General features: G+C 39.1%; 1 protein-coding gene across 8 annotated transcripts; it reads right to left on the reverse strand.

Annotated features, from left to right (window-relative positions):
* Nucleotides 1-881: 881 nt before the first annotated feature.
* Nucleotides 882-16,411, reverse strand: RCAN3 (RCAN family member 3). Of its 8 annotated transcripts, XM_064525105.1 has the most exons (9): nucleotides 16,216-16,411; nucleotides 15,576-15,706; nucleotides 14,409-14,507; nucleotides 13,599-13,662; nucleotides 10,254-10,498; nucleotides 4,844-5,017; nucleotides 4,063-4,234; nucleotides 2,872-3,056; nucleotides 882-2,255 (listed from the first exon to the last, which is right to left on the reverse strand). In XM_064525105.1, exons 5-9 carry the CDS (start codon nucleotides 10,449-10,451, stop codon nucleotides 2,130-2,132), a joined length of 855 nt encoding a protein of 284 aa, XP_064381175.1. In that variant the 5' UTR covers nucleotides 10,452-10,498; nucleotides 13,599-13,662; nucleotides 14,409-14,507; nucleotides 15,576-15,706; nucleotides 16,216-16,411; the 3' UTR covers nucleotides 882-2,129. The 8 variants fall into 8 exon arrangements, with proteins under 8 accessions (XP_064381175.1, XP_064381173.1, XP_025953876.1 ...); XM_064525103.1 differs by lacking the exon at nucleotides 15,576-15,706; XM_026098091.2 differs by lacking the exon at nucleotides 16,216-16,411 and having other exon boundaries at nucleotides 15,576-16,168.
* Nucleotides 16,412-18,760: the final 2,349 nt, after the last annotated feature.

Consider the following 18,760-nt stretch of genomic DNA (forward strand, 5'->3'; position numbering starts at 1 on the left):
AACAACAGCAGTAGTTCTTGCACGTACATCTCATACCTTCATCTAGCTTTAAGTTCATTGCCTTTGTTAGCTGCTTTCGTAACAGCTTACCTATTCATATTCAATTCTGTTGAAGGGAACCATACTTGTTTCTAAATTCAACAGCAGATAATCCTCCCCAAAAGCCTAAGTGCTTCACCTTAGCTTTGTTTCATTTTGCACTTAACTCAAATTCTAAGTCTAAAATGTTTTGGTTTGTCCTAAAGTGTTTATTTCACTGAGGATACATAGAAAAAAATACAACATTAATTTTGGGACATAGACAAAGCATCTTCCTTCAGGGTTGAACATACGTAAGGAGTAAACTACCTGCATAACCCCACATGGTTTCTAATACCCTTCACCCTTTCTGCATGCACTTTTTATATAGATTCTGTACATACCCCTTCTGTGGAAATGACCTTTTGGAGACTTCCAAAGCCAGATAATATTTATCTTTGTCACAACAAAATCTTTATATAGCTCAACACCGCAACCAAAACAACACATTCTCTGCCACAAAGTGTTTGCAGTCTAAGCAGGTGTCAAAAATTAACGTGAGGTAGACATCCATAGGGAACTCCGCTTTAAAGTCTCTCCCTTTAACAGCCACCCAAAACCACAATTAGACAAACCGTCCCTCCCTCCACCCAGCTCTTCCTCGTATTTTCCTGTAGAAATCTCCATCTTCCTGAGCATCATTTTTCCTTAGTGATAATCTGCTTATGAAAATCTAGGCACTACCTTGACAGTTTACCCAATACGCAAGCATACAATATTGTTACAATAGATAACTTTGGGGAGGTTTTAAAAATACATATCTAACTTGGGCCAATATGGAATGCAGTTAAAAGAAAAACATGTGAATGGCACTGCGTTGTTTTTATTTGAAGTCTCTTTACACAATGAAAGATGTTGGAATGCAAGTTGTTACACATTTTACACAAGATACATTGACAATAACATTACTGGTTTTATTTGCCTTATAAAACTGTTTCTGAAGGTTTTCCACTTAACCCTACTTATACCAACTTTTACAATGGGGTAGAAATTAATCAATTAACAAAATACAAACACCACAGAAAATCCCAAATGGGTTTCTGGAATTTAAAAATGCACAAACCTGATAGACAATACAAGTCTTTTTTTTACTGTGGAACAGTGAAACAGAAATCAGACTGAGTGATCTTAATACCTGAAGAGATACATAAATATCATGCCTGTGGAGGCAAGACAAACAGAAAACATCTTCCAACATTTTTAATTTATACTATTCCTGCCTCTGGAACGAGGACCTGCCTGCAGGATCCTATTTTGCAACTTGAAGCTGGTGGCAGGAAAGGATCAAGAGCTGGCACAACATGGAGTTTAAAACAACTGCACCTACACAAATTCATGTCCACTTTTTCCTCTCTGCTGTCAATCAAGCGAAAACACTTTTGAAAGTTCAATAAGCACTTTATATAGAATTAAACAACAGTAAAATGATTTGAAAAAGGCCAATTTATGAATGATTTTTATATATGAACATAAGCAGTCTGGTTTGTTCACAAATAATTAATTTTAATAGAAAAAAGAAGAATCTGTGTAGACTAAAAAAGGTTGGTTATAAAATAGCATAAAAGCATAGGAGCATGTGCCACTATACTGAGGCATATTTTTCTTCTACTAAAACACTTAACATAGAAGTTCACGATATTACAGATCTGTATTTTAAAAGATACATCCTGGTGTCAGAACTAGCAGATGCTCTATTAGACATACAGGATGCCACACAAAAAAGTCTTAATGAAAAACAGGAAACAAGTACCAAAAATGCATAAACGCTGGCTAAGCCAGGCAAATGGGGGGGGGGGGGGGAAGGGGGCAAGACAAGACAGACTGTAAAAGTTTAGAAGCACAAGTGCACAAGTTCAAAACTAACGCTGGACCTTTTATTTCCTAACATCACTTAGTCATAACATAACAGTCACTGAATTTATTTATAAGTGTAGGCCATCTCTAGGACTGGAGAGGAACAAGCATTACCATCTTTTTAGAGAGGATCAGAGACAACACATTCAGTAGCTGAATCCATATTTCACTCTACATATACTGTAATTCATTTTTAATTAGTTGTCAGTGCAAACTATTGTACTTATCGGTGTACCGTCACAGATAGTAGCAGCAGTAGTTTTGGAGACAGACTCAGACTCTGCCTTCTCAGTGGTCTGTGGTTCTTCCTCCTGTATTCTTCTCTGTTCAGTTAGAAAAACTACTTTAATTTAGTTCCATACATGTATTTGTGCCTCATGTCAAATTAAAAAACAAATACTTGGCATTTCTGAGAAAAGTAAACAGAACAGTTTCACGAATGATCAGTTTGCAAATCAGTCACCTCAGGAGATCACTAGCTGGGAAGGAATTTTAGCATGAAGAGTACGTTACGCTTGCATTTAATCATTATATTAACTGGAAGCTGTTGTACCAGTACAAATCAGCTTTAATTGCTATACTGTGAACTTTCTTGAATCCAGTAGTGACAGTAATGTTAAGGTATTATTTCAACACTCGGTACATCACACTATGCAGTACAAAGAGTAGGGTAACAGCTTAAAAAAAAAAAAAGCTTCCTATTTTTCACTATTCAAGTTAGGGGAATTTGCTACATTTGGGAGCCTAGACCTTAAAACTAAAGTGCTTTTTAGAGCATTGGCATCTCAAATCTTGAACATGAGAGACAACTACAAGTAAAACCTGTTGCTGCTATATATAACATATAGCAGCAGTACAGACATCAGTTACTCATTAAATGTCTGATTATTGATACCATCTTGAGCATCACATGATTTAACAGTGCATAGTACCCCCTACCTCCAGTGTACAATCAAATGCTTTAGATTCATTCAGTATTGTTGCAGGTGGTTCTGGACGCCTTGTCTGCATGATCTTCTGTTTGGGGTTTTTTATTTCATCTTCCTCCTCTGTCTCACTTTCACAGACATGGACAACTACACTAGGAGTCGACTCAGTTCCTGCATGAAGTTCATACTTCTCCCCTGAAGAGTATCAAACAAAAATTACACCAAGAACATCCTCATGGAACAGTATCAAGCCCCTTTATCTCAAAAATCTCCTTAATAACTGCAGTAATGCAACCAAATAATTATTTACTTCCTTCTCATATTTAATTTGTTCAACTTCCATATGCCACTGGACCTACTACATGTTTTAGAACAGCCCCTGTATCTGTTATACTGTACTCTGAACACAAACAATCTTTTAACTGATGTTTAAAGGAAGGGAGTAAAGGATGGAAGCAAGTAACATGATACAGTAAAGACATCAGAAGATGAGCAGCATACAAATTTTAAAGTGATATCATTTATGCTATGCATTCATGTGACATCTGTAAATGAAAAATTACAAAAGCATTTGAAAACATTAAGCCTCTCGGTTCCCTGGAAAATAATGTCACTGCTGTCTGCTCAGGAGTGGCTTTCCCAGAGGACAAGGAAGTAGCTATCTTCTCTGTAACACTACTCAGCGGAGCATGCACCTCCTGTTAGGACAGCACAGATACCTCCCCCGCTTCACTAACAATGGAGCTGATTCAACATGTTACAAAGCAGAGCTCATCAGATCGGGATGCCAGATTGATACATTTTCCTTTTCAGGGAAGGCAAACACTGTGTTTCCCAGGAAGGCCCATTAAAAAGCCTGACAAACATGAAGTACATGCTAGCATCCTGAACTACCAGAACGGTCCATCCGCAACAGACTGAATTTTTTATTCTTTTTCTTGATCTGTAGCTACAGCTGAGATTATAGCAAAACTCAGTAAATAGATGCCATGGAACTAGTGCCAAATAATCCATTTCCGTGCTACACTCTCAATTAGTTAAGGAATGAAGTAAAAAGAGCAACAGCTGATTCTGTTCAAGTGAGTAACCTTACATATGAGAGACTCAGTTTCTTCTCCCAGAAAAAGATGAAGTAAATAAATTTCCTGGACAAGTATTTTTGAAGATAAATAGCACAACAAAAGCAGGTAAACATTCCTACCTGGCCCCAACTTGGAGACAGCACAAAGCAAGTCATAGTTTATCAGAGGAGTTGCATCTTCACTCTGCTTCCATCCAACTGGTGGAGATGCAGGTGGTGATATCAGGAACTGTTTGACAGGTTGCGGAGGAAGGAGGTAAGACTTGTCTCCTATTTCATTGGACACCTGTGCCTGAAGACAAAAGCCAGCAGATATAGAATAAAATCACAACTATTAATTCTCTGTTTATTTCATCTACTACCCCAGTAGAAGACCAGGTAGTCTACACCCTTGGTGATGCAGGACCATCCTTTGTATTTGTATTGTTTAATTCAGCCTAGATTTATCAACAAAAGGAGTACAGCTTTTATCAGTTCTCTAGGTGACACCTCAGAGAAACGCTGCAGGTAAGAAATTTGCCATGTGAGTGCTGACAGCATAGCTGTAAGTGGCATATATGAGTTGCTAATCCAACAAAGAATATGCATATAGAGCACGTATGATAAAGATCTTTGGATGACTTATTTCCTTTTAATACATTTCTATTTATGTAGGGGGAGAAGGTTTGTGTCACTACACAGTGACTGTTCTCTACCAATTACAACTCTATAAGCTCAGGCCGAAAAGTAAAACAGTCCCTAAAGCATGAATTCTCAGTAACAGAAAATAATACATGTCAGTGTAGGAGAATGGAGAGGTCAATGGTAGCTCCAGAACTTTATCAAAAATAAAATTCATGGGCAAATGTGGAACAGAGAAGAAACAGGGACACATGTAGAACATCTTAGTGTTCCATAATACCTGTGCAAAATATAGCTTCAGTTTTTTTCCATTGAAGTCAGTTTCATGCAGTTCTATCCGGGCTCTTGCTGCTGCCTCTGGATTGCTGAAGTTTATCCTTACTCTTCTAAAGCTTTTAAACAACTGGAATGTAACTTGATTATCATAGATTGTGAAAAGTGCTTCAAATCTTTCCTAGAGATGAAGTACAAAGATTCTCCAAACACAAAATGAACATTTTCACTCAATGAAAACACATTTTCCTTTCACCTTTCTCATCCAAATCCCACTCATGCTCTTAATTGCCTTCTAAACCTTCACACTCTATACTTCACTCGGTTACTCTGATTTATAAATTCATATTCAGTGTAGTACTGGGTTGTCTCATTATTTCAATCTAAATTCCAAGAGTATAGTAAACACGCCTATATAACTCTTCATACATATGCTGCCATCTAGCGACAGTTATCCAAAAGCATAGATGTAAAAAATATATATACACATATATATACACACATTTGCATATGACTTTTTTTTACCTAAGCATCTCCAAAATACTATGCAAATTGGTTCACTTTCATATCAGATAAACTAAAGCAGAGTGCTTAAGGAAACGGTCAAAATTATCAGGACAAACAAAAAGAGACTATGCTGGAAGAGAGCCAAAAATCTATTATTACTAAGCAACATTCACAAAAATTGAAAATAAAAGTCATGTTTTGTTGCATATGGAATCTTATCCAATTCTCCAATTATTAAAATTTTTAACAATACAATTATGAGTTATCTGTTTTAATTTACTAGTTCTCTGAACAAAAAGATATCTGCAGATACTTCATATTTTTTTCCTCATATAGACAAAGGTATTTTCCTTCACTGTAAACAGTCCGATAAAAATCAATAATTAGAATTATGCAAGCAATCTATTTATTATGTTTCTGTAACATTCAGTTATTCAGAGAGAGCTACATAAGTAAACAAACAGAAGAGTACTACTTCTGTTTAAGAACTTTCCCAAAGCCATTAATTTCTGTGGTTCTAAAAAACTATTATCTCCTAACAAAAATCTGGTTGATGTCTTCATTCCTGTAAAAATAATTACAGGATAAGAGGCCACTACTGATTTTCATTTTAAATAGGACTGAAGAAATCCCTCAGATGATGCCCATGTTAGTTTTAACAAAATTGCTGTTTTCTTGTGCTTCTCTCTCCAAAGCTGTCCTAACCTCACAGTCACTATTAAATCAGAAAAACTATTTCTTTGTTCACTGGCCAAATTTTGTAGTCAATAAACAAGAAGTTGCAACCTAGTGGATCAAGCATGCAATTGAAAATGATGAAGACAGTACTCCAGAGTCTTGACATTACCCTCAAGAAGGCGAACATGCGGGAAAGGGACAATATGTACTTATTTTACTCTATCTGAATTTTTAACCTTTTAAGGTTAGAAGAGAGCTTCCAAAAGCAGTTATATAAAGACAAAATTATGAAAAGAGGTAATGATAACTTCTATATTTGGCAGTTCTTCTGTAAACATATTGGGCACTTAACAGTGAACTGTTAATATGTAAGTGCATACAAGTTGAATCAACTGTATGTTTAATGCAGTCACTTTCCACTTTTGTTTAAATGTTGCTTTAACAAAGCAACAGTATAAAAATAAATATAGGTAGAAAATGTCAAACAAGCAGATGAAAGAAGCAGGGCAGAAAGAGAACCTGAGGACAACACTCCGTAAGAATCAAACATCCAGATTTTAAATTAATAATGTCTTTTTAGCATTTTCTCCTCACACAAATATTCAGCGTTACTCGCTTATGTGAAGTACTCCACCTTCCACAAATAAAAATAAGCACGAAATATTTGTGTCATACATCACACCAGGCAATCTCTTATTTACAGTTGTGACTACTGCAAAATCAGGAAAGACAGCGATTGATTTCGATACAGCCTGCTTGCAAGTGCTGCTAGCTTTGCCAGCATTAGCTTGACTATCTCCCGAGCTACAAGAAAGCAACATTCAACACCGAAAGCGATGTCAAAGAAACATCCTTTGTCAATCTGGCTGTTACTCCTGAGGAGCGGAGGGTGTTACGACACACGCTTGTCATTCTAATGCTTTCCCAAGGTACCAAATGAACTAAAAGAACATCAAGTAGTATAATCTGGAATTGCCACCAAAAAAAACCCCACCAGAAACTTCCAAATTGCTTTCTGTATGTGCACAGGCAGCACGTTCTCCATTTGATTCAGTAACTGTTTGCTGTGCATTCAGCCTTTAAAAGAAGATGTAGGCAGAAGTAAATCAAGCCATTGAAACATATGTCCAGAGGCTGACAAAGCAGAATTTCATAAAACAGATAAAAGCCAAATAATATATCAAAGCAGCTCTGTTCTTCTGAGCATTAGGAATAAGCCTGCATAATAAGTTTCCCATTTAGAGATATAACATACAATTCTGACCTATTCTAATGTCTTAGCTACCATAATTAATCAGCTTAGATGAGCTTGCTGACAGTATAATCAGTACACTTCACAAGCTATATTTGAAAAGAAAAAATTAATCCAAACCAGTATATTACAGGTTTGAAAGAGAATTCCATGCAATCTGATGCAAGAGCTCCATTCTCAGAGGTATCTGTCAAGTGGTCTCATGTGGTTAGCAATTATCCCATCATTAGAGAAAGAGTTAGCACACCTCCCTTGATAAACCTTGCGTGCCCAGATAGTACTGTGGGAATAGTTTCATGGAAAAAGCAAAAGGGCACAAAAACGACAAATCACATGTAGACACATGCAAGATAATATAGCAAGGCAACCAATTCCAATGCATACTTTCTATATGCTAAAAGCAATGAATTATGGGAAACTGCTGTTTCAGTAGTGTCAGAGTTAAATTAATTGAGCATATTATTTAAACTTTTATTGATTAACAGATGCTTTACTACCTTCCTCCAAGAGTAGCAATCACTCAAACTACCAGAGTGCTCACCACTTATAAAAGGCTTTTGAGCTAAAAGGCGATCTAATAGAAACAATAATAATTTAAATTAGTCATCAGTGAGCTAAAAATTTATCTCCAAGATGTCATCTTGTATTTTTTTTTAATTTAGATGATGATTTACACATTCTTATGCATTGTCTGTTTTGTTTTCGAGTAAAAACCCAGCGCTAATATGCAAGGCTAGAAACTAACTTTTCTGCCGACATACACAGGCTGGCAATAACTCAGGCTCTTTTCAAGGGAATCATTTAGCACCACGCATATAAATAAACGCTAATGAACTGTATCTTATTCTCTCTAGAATACTTGGAAAAGAAAAATTAAAACGCTGCATCCGAAAATAAGCCACTAAAAACACTTAACAGCCTCTTCTGGCACCTTTTTGCTGCAGCCGCAAGAATATGATTACAACAATCTGCAAGAGCAACAGCTCTTATTATGTAATACCCCCTCCCCTGTCCAAATGGAGATCTGTAAGCTGCTTTAAAAACTCTTTGTGACTTAGCATTCATTTCCAGTCTACTTTGCACTGCTTACTGACTTCCAGTTATTCCTGTATTTTCTAATAGTTGTTGTTACATTTACATTTTATTATTGTTTTAAAATGATTTGAACTGTGCTAACAAAGTAAATTGGATGAAAAGGATGAAAGTGTATGTTATCATCATCAGTACCAAAAGGACATTAACATTATTTCTCCTTGGCCAGGATTGATGGAGATTTTTCATCTGAAAACTGTGCTGAGCACATTATGAAACTGCAGCAGGAGTCACAAATTCAGAATTGTACAGCAGTTTCAACAGCACACAGCTTCACAGCTACCTTAGGCAGAATTCTGCTAACAACAGTTGTTCCTGTGGCAGCACAGGCAGAACCATCCTACAATCCCTTCACGAACAAAAATAAGATTTACGCCAGTGTATCATTTACGATCTGAAACAAAGCTTCACTGATTAACAAGATAAATAACCTTAATCTATTTTCCTGTAGAAATCCAACCCTATTTATAGGGGGAAGCAAGCCACCCAAATTTTTCAAGGCTGCTTTAATCATCCTGTTTCTTCACTAGTCAAAACACGCTGGCACTCAGCACTACATCACTGCATACCAACACATGAAATTAAAACACCTACATTCTCAACAAATCACTGATCCTTCTAATTTGAATGTACTATGTCTTTTCATCTTTCTCCTTCCCCACAGCTATTTCTGCATATTCACACAGGTACATCTTAAGTTTAATTTTGATCACTAATTAGTACCATGACTCAGCAGCCACGTATCTTTTACTATATAGAAAAAAAAAAAAGAATGCATACAAGCGCTGATAATCTGTTGCTCCTAATATTCCTCATCTTGGAAGACAATCTGCATATGATTATGAAGAATTGTATAAGCAAGGAATTTCCTGTGCCAAGATCCAACATTCTAAAGAAACACTGTCAGACTAGAGTACAAAAGTTTGAGTACTTCAGATGTGAACACAAAGATCTGCATTTTGGCAGATGCCTTCAGAATGACAGAGAGCAGACAAGAAACAGACAAAAAAGGAAAAGACTGAAGCAAGGAATTTCATGTTTGAGCAGTCAGATCACAGAACAAAACAACAAGCTGGATTACCTCTTCAGCTGCCTCATTCATCTACGTGCTTTAGGTATCATCCTTTAAACATACACGGCAGAGTTGCGCTGGCTCCATTTGTTAGGAACGTAGCTTAGGAATTCAGCTCACAGTAAACAAAAGATTGACTTATATTGAAATACGTGATTTAGCAACTCTGAGGCACAGAAGAGTATTCCCTAGCTGACACCACATCTTTCCCTCACACCTTGAGGACTTTTACGCAAAACTGCAGGCTTCATAAATACTTCTGTAAATTGAAACTGAAGCAGCTGCAGACCAAGCTTTCATATCGGCCCCTACTTTTTTCCCCAAACACTCACGTACCATAGAAAACTATTCCCGATGCTCTTAGACTGAATACAAATGTTAGCAGGCCAGAGAAGAGTTACATTATTACAAAGTCAAGCCACTTTCAAGGTGTTTTATTATTTCCAGCCAGAAAACGTATGAAAATACATAATACTCTTTCAAAAGAATCCTTGCCTTGAAATAATATATTTAAATCTGCCTTTGGATTTTATTTAAATCTGCCCTTGGATTTAGTACCTTGGATAAACAGAAAAATCAGGAGAGCTTTTCATGGGAGAAGCACTGTATATCTATTAACAATTTGAAATGCCAGAAGAGTGTAATATTACCTGCTCTTTCGTAACTGTACTCATTCTGGTCTCAGCTTACTGGTAAATACATCATGCTTTTTCAATCAAAATATGCATTAATACACTGAAAATCCAGACAAAAGTGTTCTCTAGGTGTATCTATACTTATAATACTATATCCCAAATATGCCTTAGGCCACCTTACCTTTTCTTCCTGTACCTCAAACACAGCTTCATGGACACTGCAAGCAAAGAGTGAGGTAGGCAAGTCACTTAAATCCATCATCTCTTCCAAATCTTCTTCATTTTCTCCAAAAATCATCTGTTCTTCTTCTTCTTGGTCACTGCTATAGAGGTCTGACTGGCTGTCGCTCCAGGACTTCATAGTATCTCTGAGCATCATCTACCCAAAGCAACTCTTCTTTACACTCTGGAGTTTCTAATAGGAGTCTAACATTCCAAAAAACAAACAAAGAACAAGAAAAAAAAATAAACAAACCAAGAGTGTCAAAATACAGAATTTGCCAAGAAACCACATCTTCTTGCTATGACTGTTCTTTAAGAGGAATAATTTTACAAAGAACAGAAACCAACATGAAACTTGCCTTCTCACCCACAAAACATAAGTATTTTATCTTATTTCTGTAAATGGGATAAAGATACCACTGTTCAATCTATGGAAAGGAATGTAAGAAATCATTCAGTCAGGTAAATGAAATTTCTCCTCCCTTTAATCTGACATAAATCGAGAACTGCAATACTGAAACTAGAAGCTTTGCTCAGTGCTGTACCTTTCAGTTAATAGCAATTTCTTATTAAATAACCTAAAAGCATTCTCCAAATAATCAGAGCAGTCTTCTGATACTTGAAGAAGTATTTTTATTTCAAACGCAACACATGTATGCAGCAAAATGAAGTGATCTGTCCAAAGTCTCTGCAAGCTAATGGCAGATATGGGAACAGAACCTCCCATCTCCTAATGCGAGGACACTTCTTTGTCCTAAGTGCTGCCTAATGCCTATAGACAGAAGAGGTACAGTATCTATAGCCTTGAATAAACATATCAAGGAAGAAAAAAACAGCGCAAACAAGCAAAATACTAAATAAAAGGTTTAAGGTAACAAACTATTTTGTTCACAGTAAAAAATGGCTTTTAACAGAGCATAATTTACAAACTAATGCTGCAAAATCATGAAGGAAGAGGTTATCACACTTCTGTATATTCTAATGAAGACAACAGAAAACATGCAAGCCTGTATTATATCTGGATTTGTTTGGGGTTTTAAGTTGTGTTATAACACCGAAAAAGAACTGGTAAACAAATATACTATGTTCCATCGGCAGTGACCTCATTTGCGTATTTTATTTGCTTAACTAGCTATTCCTTTGAAGCAGTCACTGAGAAATGCCATCAAGTGAAACCAATATGCATAAAAAAAATCCATAATCAATCCATGCTTGCTCATGTGAAAAAGACAAAGTATTCTAATTAACAACAGCCAAGCACCCTCAACATTTTATTTTAGAAGGAGAAATAACTTGTGCAAATAGGAAAAAAATGTTTTAAATATTAAGTATTTCCAGACTGCTTAGTCAGAGTAACACAGACTTTTTCAACCAAAACTCAAGTTGGCCATTTAGCAGAAAGGGCAATACTGAGTATGAACTTGTCCACACACGAAGGGTGACGTTAAATTAATTTAGTTAAATCAATGCAACCTCAGTGTGGACACGTAAAAGCTGTCTGAAGTAATGTGCACAGGTGTGTAACTGCATCAGTTCAATATCCTACCTTTAGTCAAGCCATTACAAAGTTATGAAAAGACCCAGCCAGACTTTCCCAGCACAGCAAGTTTCAAAAGTAATTTTCATAGGAAATGCATTTCAGCAACACAGAAAGAAGGAAGTAAAAGCAAGAAAACATATAGCTGGTGGAAAACTAATATTTTGTGCAGGCTGATTCATGCAAAAGGAAAGAGAAATGGAAAAGAAAATACGCCAGCATAGAAAAAACAAAAGCCACCATCTGGCTTGGAAGCACAGATTCCAAGAGAGCATTCTGGGCTAATCAGTCCAACATGCAATAGCACAAGGATGCCTAAAATCAAGTCAAACTACGTGCAGACAGAATTGAGAGTAAAATACTAGCCTTTTTTTTCGTGTTCCCCTCTCCCTGCCCTGACAGAGAAGAGTATGTGTCACAATAAAAAACACTTAACCTCCACGTAACTGCCCCCAAAAGCTAGTTACCTGACAAATACAAGAATGAGGAGACTTGTAAACAAGGCAACAGAGCGAATTTGGCACAGAAAAGGGAGAGTTTGGAAGTGCTGGTATGAAGCTGAAAGATTTAAATTAACAATGAACAAGACTGGATATATGGTAACATACAGACCAACACAAAATTTGGTCAAGTTGGCCAAGTTATGAAAAGCTTTAAAAAGTTCACGCTATCTGAGCCTAATGTAATATCAAATGAAGCAAACAAACAAGTTTGGAGGGAGGCATCAAGAAAGTAAGATTAACTGAGTGCTCATCACTGTGACTTACACTGTGCCATGGTATTCTTTCTCTCTCTTTTCATTGTTAATACAGTGGAATCAGATATCACAATTAAAACGAGAGAGAATTTAATCCACAGATTATCAACTGAACCCACTACTCCTTTAAAGATGTTGTCATCTACTGTGTCATTTAAGGAGCTCCAATCTGCAGACTACTAACCTCAAACACTGCAGGAACTAGAGATGTTCCTTCACTTGGTATTTACGCAATTGGAATGTCACTTCGGAAAAAAAAATGAGCAAAGAGATGGATAAAATGAAGGGCTATCTGGGGATTTATTTATATAAATAAAATGCTTATTACACATCCCCAATCCAGTCATTTGAACTCCGTATCTCTGCTTAATATTCTGTAAAATGAGACTTCGTATAGTCTCTTCAAATAGAAGCAATCTTTTACTCACCAATGAGATAAGTATTAATTAGGCAGATATCTACTTAAAAATCAAATAAAACTGATACCATTAAAAAAAATCCACAAACACAAGCCACTTTCCAAATCATCAACTTAAGGACATTAAGAATGCATTGAGGAAAAAGTCCCAATATTTAAGACTTTTGCCAAATTTGGTTAAAATGATTCACAGAATAAACTGGGTTCAAAATTCCAGCATGAAAAACTCTAAAACTGAGGTTTTATGTTTTTAGAAGAGCCATTGATGTAATTTCCACATCTATTTGGTAGAGCAAAATAGGGCAATTTTATAAATGAAAATGTGACAGCATATAAAAGATGGAACAGTAAAAGGAAAGAATGATAGCCAAGTAGATGATACAACTGGTTGAAGGTCTTTGCCAAATCAACTTAGGAACTAGAGAGGGATCAATAACAAACAATCGAAGTGTTTGCAAACAAATGTCAGGAGTTTGGAGATCGTGGAGTAGCGTACAGGTTGTAGGAGAGGGGGAGGGAAAAAAAAGCCAACAAAAAAGCCACAAGATTCAAATTCTTTTAAGACTTATATAACATTAGCGATTCAACCAACCTACGAAGTAGATGGAGATGCAAGGTCACAGTGATTTTCAACATGCATGAACTGGTCCTACAGACTTAAGCAAAATCGTCCAGTTAGCATCTTAACACTAAAGAAAGAAAACTTGCAGTGCTTGCTATTACACATCTTGACACATTTCATTCACACTTCTATGTGAAGCATGCAATCAGCGACTACTGTTGTCTGCATATTATCATCTTCAAAACATACACAGATTAAAACAAACTACTAAGGCATAATTGTTCAGCAACAGAGCTGAGATTAGAGCCCTGGTGACCCTGCATCGCAGATCTGTCTTCTGTCCACCACAGAAAACATCCAAGTAAACCTTTTATTGCATAAATACCCTTGATATGGGGAAAATGCTGCTTTTTGCTGAACGGCAATTTCTTGTATTACGAAACACATCAAATGCCGTATAGGCATGCATTATTACATAGAAGAGATGCTCTTCAGGTAAAATTACAAAAATGGAGAACTGTCATTTATTTAGTTTTGTACAGAAGTTTTAAGAGCCTTGATGAAAGGCATACATACCTTTTTAGGCATACCATATCCAGTTTTATACATTACAAACAGCTTCACCGATTTCAGTTTTCATTATATATGAATTCATCATGTTGCAACATTTAATTACAGCAACAAAATGCTTTACCGTAAGATATTTCCTGCTCTGTGAAATGACAGAGAGTCTCAAATGATGTGCGTAAACTGCATTGGAGAGCTGGGGCAGCTTAAACATCCCCATTGTCACGAAGCAGATTACAGTTTTTCCTCAATGAGTAACAAAAATTGAATTACCAGAGAAATCATCTTGTTCCTTTACAGAACAAGAGTGGAAACTCGTACTCTAAGCCGCAGAAGAAAATGCAGTTATTCTCTTGAACTCCTGCAAGCAGTCTGTAGAGAGAGGGATTTAACACAACCAATCTTAGTCAAAATTAAGGAAACATTTTGCCAATAAGATCAACAGTTCTGTATAATTTACAGCACAGCATTTCTTGCAACTATAAAAACAGAATCTGAAAGGCTTCTGTAGACAGCACTGAACTATAAGAAGAGTTACTTCAACTGTGCGTGTGTTAATGTAAGAATGCACCACAGTTCTAATTCTTTAATCATAAACCTACAAGCGAATGCTAATTTTTCAGCTATTTTTTGTTTTTACAGACTTTCCTGAAATCCGTATCTATCCACCATGATTAGTGAGTATTGCAAAAATACGGAATAGCTCCCCTAAAATAAGACAAATAACACCAATGCACAAATGTTAAGGAAGAAGTACTATTAGAAGCAACTCCAGGAGAAGTCATATTTTAAGAGATCAAAAACTACTTTATTGTGCAATTGTCAGAAAACAACAAAACCAGAAGAAAGGCTCCAAACTTCGTAAATAGCTTGACGCAATTATCAGTGCCACATTCAAATTGTTCTGCTTCAGTTTCCCCTATGCAAAAGAAAATTACTTCACTTACCTCCCTGAAATGATGAATACCATCTTATAAGATATGAATGAAAATACACAGGTACTGCTCATGTATTACTGTAAGTTTTAACAGATTTAATATTAACTGCAATAAACAGCTCAGAAACACGAGCAAATTCATTGCACAGAGAAATAATGATATTTGTTTGGTAGTTATTTAATCATTCTCTCCCTCTCAAATTTTAGATTGAGTGGCATTACACGACAGGACTAACAGGATACCGAGAACTAAAGTCACTTGGTTAAGACCTTTTAATAACTCCTTTGTTCTTCTGTCTGGGAATTAATATCAGGTTGTCATTTAAATACCAGGTGAAAAGCACCTTTGAAACACTTCACAATAAAACCAAACCCTTCTGCTTCGTACAAAACTATAAGGCCTTCCCAAGTTAAAGCAATCCGTGGAAATCCAGCTCCTGCCACGGGTAGCCTTAGCTCTTGATCACAAGACACCGGCATGGACACAAAACTAGTGTTTTTACCTTTATGTCGCCTAGAGCTGCTCCTCACGCTGTAAGATAACGCTGGTACAAAACACGAGCAGCTCATTTATATTATCACCTCGCAGGGTGATAATCAGATTGCTTTCCGAAAATCTACGTTTGGACAAGGTCTAAAAATGCAAGATTTTTCTTTTTTAATAAAGCAGCAGCCAGGCCTGCCCTGAGGAGTTCAGAGAGGGGGTGCCGCCCCGCCGAGCCGCGCAGCCCCCCCGTGCAGGCGCTCGGAGCCTCAACCGCCGAGCTCGGAATTACCGCGGCAGGCGATAAAAGCGGAGGGTGGAAACCGAAGACGGCAGGCTGACGACCGCATCCTCCGGAGAGTATTCCGATTTGAGGTTTTTTTAATAATAATAATTAAAAAAAAAGACTCTTTATCTGGATATGCCCTAAGGAGGAACTGAATAAAGGGGAAAAAAAGAGACGCGAAGCGGGAGCACGTCCCAGCCCGACGCGCGGCTGCCGCCCGGGTCGGAGCGCAGCGAGCAGCCCGCCCCGGCTCGGCGGGCACGGCCAGGCCCCGCCGCGCCCGCCCCGCCTCAGGACGCGGCTGCCGGCGCAGGGGACGGGGAGCAACAGATGGCCGGCGGCGGGGCGCTGAGGGGAGGCGGGGGGCGCTCACCGTCTCCTCGGCAGCGATCCCGGGGGCAGCGGCGGGGAAGCGGCGCCGCGAGGGCAGGCGGCGGCGGCGGGAGCCCCCCGGGCGGCGGCGCGCACTCCCCGCCGGCGCCGGGCGGAGTGAGCGGCGGGGAGCGGCGGCGCGGCCGCAGCGCGCCTGCGTGCGCGTCCCCTCGCCTCCGCATCGCCTCAGGGAGCTGCGGGCCGGCGGGGGGGTCGGTGACCCGGATGGAGGGGGCGCGTCTGCGCATGCGCCGCCCCCCCCCCCCCCGCCCCGATGGGGTAACGGCCGTTGGGGGGGTTAATGGCCGTTGAAGGGTCACGGTCGTTTGTGGAAGAGGGGGGGTAACGGCCGCTGGGGCAGGCGGCCCCCCACCCCCGAGGCGCTCGCCGCGAGGACCCCTCGTGCCCGAGGCGGCTCCCCTGGAGCCCGCAGCCAGCCCCGGCCCTGCCGCCTGCCTCGCCTCACCTCACGGAGCGGCTGCCGCGCGGTTCCCGCCGGGGCTTTCGGGAGCGGCCGCGGGGGAGAGCCGCGGTCTCGGCCGCAAACGGCACCAGCCGCTTCGGGAGCTGATGGCGTCTTCTGCGGTTACCGACGGGCTTTTACTGGGCTCAAGCAAAGGGTTCCCTGGCTTCCCTGTGGAAGCGGACGAGCTCGCAGAGATGGGAATTGATCCAAGCCCCGTAAATCGCTCTAGGAACTTCCTCCTGGAGCCCAGCCTGGGCGGCCGAGGCCTTTTGGCGTTTGTAATTAACAGCCTCGAAACACAAGGCAGGATCGTGCTGATGCCATGAACCGGGGCGTGTCAAGGAGGAGCGCGACGAAGCGCCTCAGCAGCCAGCAGGACACGAGGATGACCTTGAAGACCAAAGCCAGAAGAAAGGGAGCGGGAAGAGCGGGGCGCAGCGCCGCTGCTTTGTGCCAAGCACGACAATATCTGCTGCAAAAGGCCCGCGTACATTCCTAGATGGCGGTTGAAGTTAATCGGTTTTACTTCGCAATTGGCCTTAGCTAGAGGACATACTCAGGCAGTTACCAGATGGGAACAGCTACAATTTGTGTTCCTCTTCTCCGGGACTAAATCACGGCTTAATCCAACGATGAGATGATTTGCTTGAACAGTGATGGTCTGAGCTGTGTGACAGCTGAATGCTCATGTACATTGACATCTAAAATAAGCACAAACCAACATCATACTTGGCTGTATTCTGTTTTCCACAAAAATTACATTAAAATGTATCTGCTGAATTTCATCAATACAAATATGTTGTTCATTAGCTTTGTCCTCACTTGTAGGGTGAGAGGACAGGTAAGATTTTTGACTTCAGTACAGGAATTCCTGTGGTTTAAAATGCTTTCTGCTAAAGTTTAGATATGGAAAAAGCAATTCTAAGCTGATTTCCTTTACCAGTCTTGTCATTTGTTTGTTCATAATGCAGACCTTTTTTCAAAAGGGAAAGGAAATAGCAGATATTTTTCTAGAAAGGTAAACTCAGTCCTACTTGTTTAGATGCAGGATTCTGCAGTTTAGATGCAGCACAAATTTAGGCAGTAATTGGTTAGTCTTAATTACTTTAGCCTTTTTGGCTGCAATCACATGGTTTACTAATTCAATAATACCAAGGTCTTCATCTCTGGCCAGTAATGTATTCTGCTTTAATATAAGGGCTATCATGAAATCCAACATTTCCGTTCCTTTCAGCAGATTTTTCAGGAACATTTTGTAGTAACACCTCATTTGTATCATGCTTCTTTTTCCCTAATGATCATGACATCTTGGTTGATTGCCACCCCTTTATATTATCACTTAAGTAAATGCAGTCATGTCTGATATAACACGCTAACCCTTAAATGATACAGGTTAATAAAGCATTGCCATGTTTACCAGGAACTGTGGAACTTAGCGATGCTGCTTCTGTAAGCATTCAAGAAAACACGAACCTGTGTTTTAATATTGTATCCAGGACTTCTATGAAGTGCAGCTTGAACAGCAAGGTGGATGAGGCTGCTCTTGGTTTTTTCCATTTGTGGTTTGGGAGCCCAAGAGATACATTTAATTAAGAGTATCCTGAGGGTTATCTTCTGCTTATCCCCCCTGGACTAAAACCCATATGGTGAGTGTTAATTAGGTTGGCAAGCATTCGATTAAGCTACATTGCCAGTATTCTAAATTTATGACCGTCTGTATCTCTTAATGGCATTGTTAGGAAACGCCCTCAAGCTGTCTAGTCTTGCAATCAAAGACATGATATCCTGTATCTGACGGATGGCATCTCCCACCGCGTAGCATCCCCAGCTAGCATTAGAGCTTTGCTGTCTCGGAGAAGCGTGCTGTTGTCTCAAGCTCAGTACTGAGTTGGCAAGGATGCAAAAATCATGAGTTAGGCCACCAATAATGTCATGCTTTTGTTTTTGCAATTTGGCTCATTTTATCTTCTTTAATTCTCCTCTAGGCTATACCCGGGCCTCATTTTCAAGCTTTCCTCTGAAATAATGAGTGCTAAGATTTTTTTTTTTAAAATCTTAGTTTACAGAGCTTTAAGTAGTT

This window comes from Dromaius novaehollandiae, chromosome 23, assembly GCF_036370855.1.
Source record: "Dromaius novaehollandiae isolate bDroNov1 chromosome 23, bDroNov1.hap1, whole genome shotgun sequence".
Lineage (NCBI taxonomy): Eukaryota > Metazoa > Chordata > Aves > Casuariiformes > Dromaiidae > Dromaius > Dromaius novaehollandiae.

Excerpts from the sequence above, each read along its gene's own strand:
- RCAN3 (XM_064525108.1), bottom strand. The coding sequence starts at position 10,451 with ATGATGCTCAGAGATACTATGAAGTCCTGGAGCGACAGCCAGTCAGAC. Across the intron at positions 5,018-10,253 it reads TTGAGGTACAGGAAGAAAAG|GAAAGATTTGAAGCACTTTT; the intron begins GTAAGGTGGCCT and ends CTTCATCTCTAG. Across the intron at positions 3,057-4,062 it reads TGTCTCCAAGTTGGGGCCAG|GGGAGAAGTATGAACTTCAT; the intron begins GTAGGAATGTTT and ends GATACTCTTCAG.